We start from the raw sequence: 5768 nt of genomic DNA on the forward strand, positions 1-5768 counted from the left end.
GCCAGGCTGAGAGAGGGATCCGGCCGGGCTGAGGGAGGGGATCGGGACAGAATCAGGCCGGGCTCGGGGCCGGGCTGAGGGAGGGATCGGGCCGGGCTCGGGGCCAGGCTGAGAGAGGGATCCGGCCGGGCTGAGGGAGGGGATCGGGACAGAATCGGGCCGGGCTCGGGGCCGGGCTGAGGGAGGGGATCGGGCCGGGCTCGGGGCCGGGACGAGGGAGGGATCGGGATAGGATCGGGACAGGATCGGGGCCGGGCTGAGGGAGGGGATCAGGACAGGATCGGGCCGGGCTCGGGGCCGGGCTGAGGGAGGGATCGGGACAGGATCGGGATAGGATCGGGACAGGATCGGGGCCGGGCTGAGGGAGGGATCGGGACAGGATCGGGACAGGATCGGGGCCGGGCTCGGGGCCGGGCTGAGGGAGGGATCGGGATAGGATCGGGCCGGGCTGAGGGAGGGGATCGGGACAGGATCGGGGCCGGGCTGAGGGAGGGATCGGGACAGAATCGGGCCGGGCTGAGGGGGGGGGATCAGGACAGAATCGGGCCGGGCTGAGGGAGGGATCGGGATAGGATCGGGGCCGGGCTGAGGGAGGGATCGGGACAGGATCAGGACAGGATCGGGGCCGGGCTGAGGGAGGGATCGGGACAGGATCGGGCCGAGGGAGGGATCGCGCCGCGCTCCGGAAGCGCTCCCGGCCCGCCGGGCCCGCCCCGCCCCGTGGCGCCTGACCCGGAGCCGCTCGGCCGCGCTGACGCTGCCTTGTCCCGCCATGGCTCCCAAGGGCGGCCCCGGCGGCCGGCAGCAGTCCGAGGAGGATCTGCTGCTGCAGGACTTCAGCCGCAACCTCTCGGCCAAGTCCTCCGCGCTCTTCTTCGGCAACGCCTTCATCGTCTCCGCCATCCCTATCTGTGAGCGGGCGAGGGCGGGCGGCAGCCGTGAGGGGCGCTGAGGGGAGGGGGGATCAGCAGCCATGGGGGGAGCAAAATACCGTGGAAGACGGGGATCAGCAGCCCTGTGGGGAGCAGAATACAGTGGAAGAGGGGGATCAGCAACCCTGTGGGGATCAGGAGGTTGGGGAGAGGGATCAGGGCTCCCACCTCCCGTCGCGGGCTCTGTCCCGCTGCCCGCGGCGGATCCCGGGGCTGCTGCTCCGAGCCCCGGCGGATCCTGGCTCCGGGCAGTGCCGGGTCCTGGTTCTGAGCGTGTGGGATCCTGGCTTCGGTCCCCATCGGGTGCCGGTACCCGCCGTGTCGGGTTCTAGATCCAGCCCTATCAGATCCCGGTTCCGAGCCTTGTGGAGTCCCGGCCGCGGTGGGGTTCCGGCCGGCAGGGCAGCATCACTGACGTGTCACCGCAGCAGCGCTGCCCGCAGGCTCGGCCGTGCTCTCACACAGCTCCTTCCAAAGTACTTTCAATGCAGCTGAAAGAGCCCCGAGTGATTTTGGAGGAGTTGGCTTTGCTCAGGCAGAGGCTGTGGAATTACAGAGCTCAGATCCTCTATGGGTCTCCAGTATGGGGCGTTTTTCTTGGAGAGAAACTGCTTCAAATACCATTTTTTTTTTTAAGGGCTTTATTGGAGAATATGGCATATGGATCTTGTTCAGTCTGCAGTCCTGTACAGCGTGATGACCCTCATCAGTACTTATCTTGTGGCTTTTGCATATAAAAATGTCAAGTTTGTCCTCAAACACAAGTAAGTTTGATGCCTCTTTGAATTAAATCCACCATCATGCTCCCTGGGTATCACCATAAATTATATTTAAATTATAAATTATTTTAGTTATTGGATGTGAATGATATTACTTTTAGTAATTGCTGTTATTAATTCTTACCCTTCACCTTGACAAAACTGTCAGGTATCTTAGCTAAGTTGTATTCTTCACTGTACACAAAACTTCCTGTAACACCAGGGTTGGGCTGTGGGGTTTTTCATTCTGAAGTGTGACATGAGTGGTGTTACTTACAGAGTAGCCCAGAAAAGAGAAGATGCAGTTTCCAAGGAGGTGACTCGCAAGCTGTCCGAGGCAGACAACAGGAAGATGTCCCGCAAGGAGAAGGATGAAAGGTGATCTCTCTGTCCTCCTCCTCCTCTCCCTTGTTGTAGGAGTGTCTTAAATCTCTTCGAGGCTCTGGGTGGGGCAGGAGGGACTGTGCTTGCACTGTTTTTCTGTATTTTGGGAAGCAGCAGTTGCAGGGTAGCTCGTGGTTCAGCTTCAAGCCCTTTTGAGGTGAGTTGTCAAGGGGAGGTCTCAGATGCACTCGGTGTTAGAGGGGATCCCCACTGGGACTGTGCAGGAGGGGAGCTTGGGAGCCAAACTCTGTCTCCTGGAGAAACTACTGCACACTTCAGCATGTGGGTGTCCAGGACATCCCCATCCCTGGGATATCCCCATCCAGGAGGGGAGCTTGGGAGCCAAACTCTGTGTCTCCTGGAGAAACTACTGCACACTTCAGCATGTGGGTGTGCAGGACATCCCCATCCCTGGGATATTCCCATCCAGGAGGGGAGCTTGGGAGCCAAACTCTGTGTCTCCTGGAGAAACTACTGCACACTTCAGCATGTGGGTGTGCAGGACATCCCCATCCCTGGCAGTGCCCAAGGCCAGGCTGGACAGGGCTGGAGCAGCCTGGGACAGTGGGATGTGTCCCTGCCATGGCAGGGCTGGGGTGGGATGAGCTTTAAGGCCCTTCCCCACCCAAACCATTCCAGGATTCTCTTACATCCATTAATTTAAATGTATTTGAAATTCTATCTTTACTTGTTCCTAGAATTCTGTGGAAGAAAAATGAAGTTGCAGACTATGAAGCAACAACTTTTTCCATCTTCTACAACAACACCCTCTTCCTGGTGCTGGTTATCATCGCTTCCTTTTTCGTGCTGAAGAACTTCAACCCCACTGTGTATCCTTTATCCCCACCCTGAAACCCCCACAGCCCCACTCCTGTTAGCTGTCATCCCTGGCCGTGGCTGTCCTGTGGGCTGTGGCATTCCTCTCTTGGTACCTGCAGCTCATGGTGAGCACAGCAGCTTAGAATGTTGAAACAAAAATAAGAAAAAAAAAAGTCTCCCAATTAAAGTCCCTTAAAACAGGAGGTGTTTTAAGATATTGCTTGGACAGTATACAGGAATTCTCCTGGCTTTGCCATTTGCATTGTGATTTTGGAGTGAGGACACAGCTCAGTTTCCTGCAGACACTGTGTCAGTGTTGATTGCCAGGAGCTCTTCCCTGGCAGGACGCTTCAGCTCCAGTAGCTCACAAGTAAAATGTTTTGTTCCTGTAGGATATTAGTATTGACAACAGGGCAGTTAATTCAAGATCAGGATTTATAAAACTTGTAAGAACTTTACAAGTGTCTTAATTCTGAAGGTGAGTTCTAAAGCTATGTTTCAGCTTGCAATATTCCAGTTTTAAAACTCCGGAGAAAGATCATTTCAATACCTTTCTTTTCATAAAAGTCTTTCCAAATGTTGTGTACCAAAGAAAGATCTTGACAATTCCTTAACCTGCTCCCTACAGAAACTACATCCTTTCTATCAGTGCTTCCTCAGGACTGATTGCTCTGCTGTCCACAGGATCCAAGTAGACACAGAACCCTCAGCAGTTCCTGAGAGAGGCTTCAGCTGCCATGAAAATGCCTAAGGGTGGAATAAGAATATTTTTTGTTTTTTAGCATGAGGAAAACGTGGGGAGGGTTTGAATCCAAAATGGTTGAATTGTATTTACTTTTGGTATCTTTACATGGTATTTGATATTGGAGTTACTCAGTTTTGTTTTTTTTTTACTTAGCAGGGAGAGGGTGTGTGAGCTCTGAGCAGACATCACCTTTCTGCAGCTCCGCCCTGGGGACAATCCATTTATCATTGTAACTTGAAAAATTGTAATTAAAAAGAGCTTTTTTTGCCATTTGATTCTTTGTATTTTCATTCTTCATTAAAAAAAAAAAAAAACAAAACGGGGATTTTCATACCTAGATTTGTCTTTCTGCTTCCAGAAGAGAGGAGACATATACAAGCTAACATATTCCTTGGAAGCACTCCTCATTTCTGAGTAACATGGAGTCAGGACAAAACCTGAATCTCCTAGGAAAACGCTTTTGAAGTGGTTTCAATGCACTTTTTTTCATTAATCTTCAAAGTTATAAATAAATAAAAAACCCTGCCAGTCTTCCTGCACAGCTTAAGAAAAATGCTTTAGCTGGCTCTTAATAATGGGTTTATCAGACAATCCTGTGCCTTATTTTCTGCCTATCTCTGGAGCAGCTGTTCACTTAAATGCCAAACTCTACTGATATTAATGGAATTCTATCCTGCCATTACAGACTTGGGATCCTAAAGAGAGAAGAAAGAGAAAGTTTTAAATCAGATTTAATGTAACAATTACTCTGCTAATCTTGGCTTCAATAAGATTAAATGGAAAATAGAGCAAAATGGAGAGAATGTGATGAGCAGGAGACAGTAATGGCTCTATTTCTGACAAATTCAAGTACTTTTGGTTGTTAAATACTCCTTAATTAACTGTTTTCTCTCAAAATACATGGGTTTCTCTTTATCCCTTCTGCCTGACTATTCAGCACTGGAAGGACACATTCCCTAAAGCTGCTGTGCCTTGGACAGTTTCCCTTTCCTTGGCCTCACGTCTCATAAGGGATATAATTGATGGGGTTTAGCTGAGTATTTAGCTGACATCAAGCAGATTTTTAACAGCCCTCTCCAAAATCCAGCACCCAGCTCAGAGCCAGGCTGGCTCCTGTGGGAGCAGCAGGACTTTGATGTTGCTGTGTTTGCTCCGTTGCTCTCGGAGCCCCCAGAGCCGAACTCAAGCCCTTGAACAGACAGTGTTATACTCACTTTCCTGGCAGGGCTTCAGCAGGTGTATTCCCCAGGAAATGTGCTGTCTGCAAAGAGCTTGGAAGCAGCACTTTCTTCTGCCATTACTGTCGGCTCACTGACTCTTTTATTACCAGCTTTTCATCTTCTCTTAGGGCTTTTTTGGTATTGACAGTTGCTGGGGCCTGGAGCTTAGCGTGTCACAATTTTCCTGGAGAGGGAACATTGAGCACTGACAGCCTGAAACAAAAGCAGGTGGGTGGGTGGGGTGGGATGTGTTCTGCAAAAAAATCCTAATCTTGAGCTTTCACAGAAAAGTTTGGGGCTTTTTTTGGTTGGCATTTGGATTTTTTGTTCACTTTTTCCGTTTGTTTTTTTTTTTAAGAGGCGGTGTTTGTTTTTTCCCTTGCAATTCCCACTACAAGCTTCAATGATAAAAAATTCATTATAAAACACTGAAATTATATTTCTCCAGTCTAATGCTGAGAGTTAATCTGAAGCAGGGCTGCACAATTGCCCTCAGAGCCTGTAAGGGACAATGCCATCTCTCCAATTAAAGTTGGGAATTGATCTAGTTTTAATACATTACTGGATTCCCAAGTACAAGAGAAGGGGAAGAGAGAACATTAAATTGTACCTCCAGGGGGAGGAAAAGGAATTAGTCTGTTACTGGCAGGATAATTATATTAGATTAATAAAGCTGTTAACTGTGAAATGGTTGAAGCTCTGTAAAAATTGACAGAAGTTAGTGGTAATGCAGCAGTGGGGATGTTCCCAGGGCAGGGCCAGGTGGGCTCCACCCCAGCTGGCTGGGACTGGCCAGTGTCACTGGGGACAGCTGCACTGGGCTCCTTCCAGGCCAGATCACAGAACAGGGCTTAGAAAGGAACATAAAAAATAGAACATGGCTTAGAAAGGAGCTTAAACCCCATCCAGG

General features: G+C 50.3%; 1 protein-coding gene across 1 annotated transcript; it reads left to right on the forward strand.

Moving 5' to 3' along the window:
• Nucleotides 1-725: 725 nt before the first annotated feature.
• Nucleotides 726-3913, forward strand: SSR3 (signal sequence receptor subunit 3). The gene is made up of 5 exons (XM_063167447.1): nucleotides 726-911; nucleotides 1570-1696; nucleotides 1970-2068; nucleotides 2773-2904; nucleotides 3522-3913. Exons 1-5 carry the CDS (start codon nucleotides 773-775, stop codon nucleotides 3586-3588), a joined length of 564 nt encoding a protein of 187 aa, XP_063023517.1. The 5' UTR covers nucleotides 726-772; the 3' UTR covers nucleotides 3589-3913.
• The last annotated feature ends 1855 nt before the right edge of the window (nucleotides 3914-5768 follow it).

This window comes from Melospiza melodia, chromosome 12 (genome assembly GCF_035770615.1).
Source record: "Melospiza melodia melodia isolate bMelMel2 chromosome 12, bMelMel2.pri, whole genome shotgun sequence".
Classification (NCBI taxonomy): domain Eukaryota; kingdom Metazoa; phylum Chordata; class Aves; order Passeriformes; family Passerellidae; genus Melospiza; species Melospiza melodia.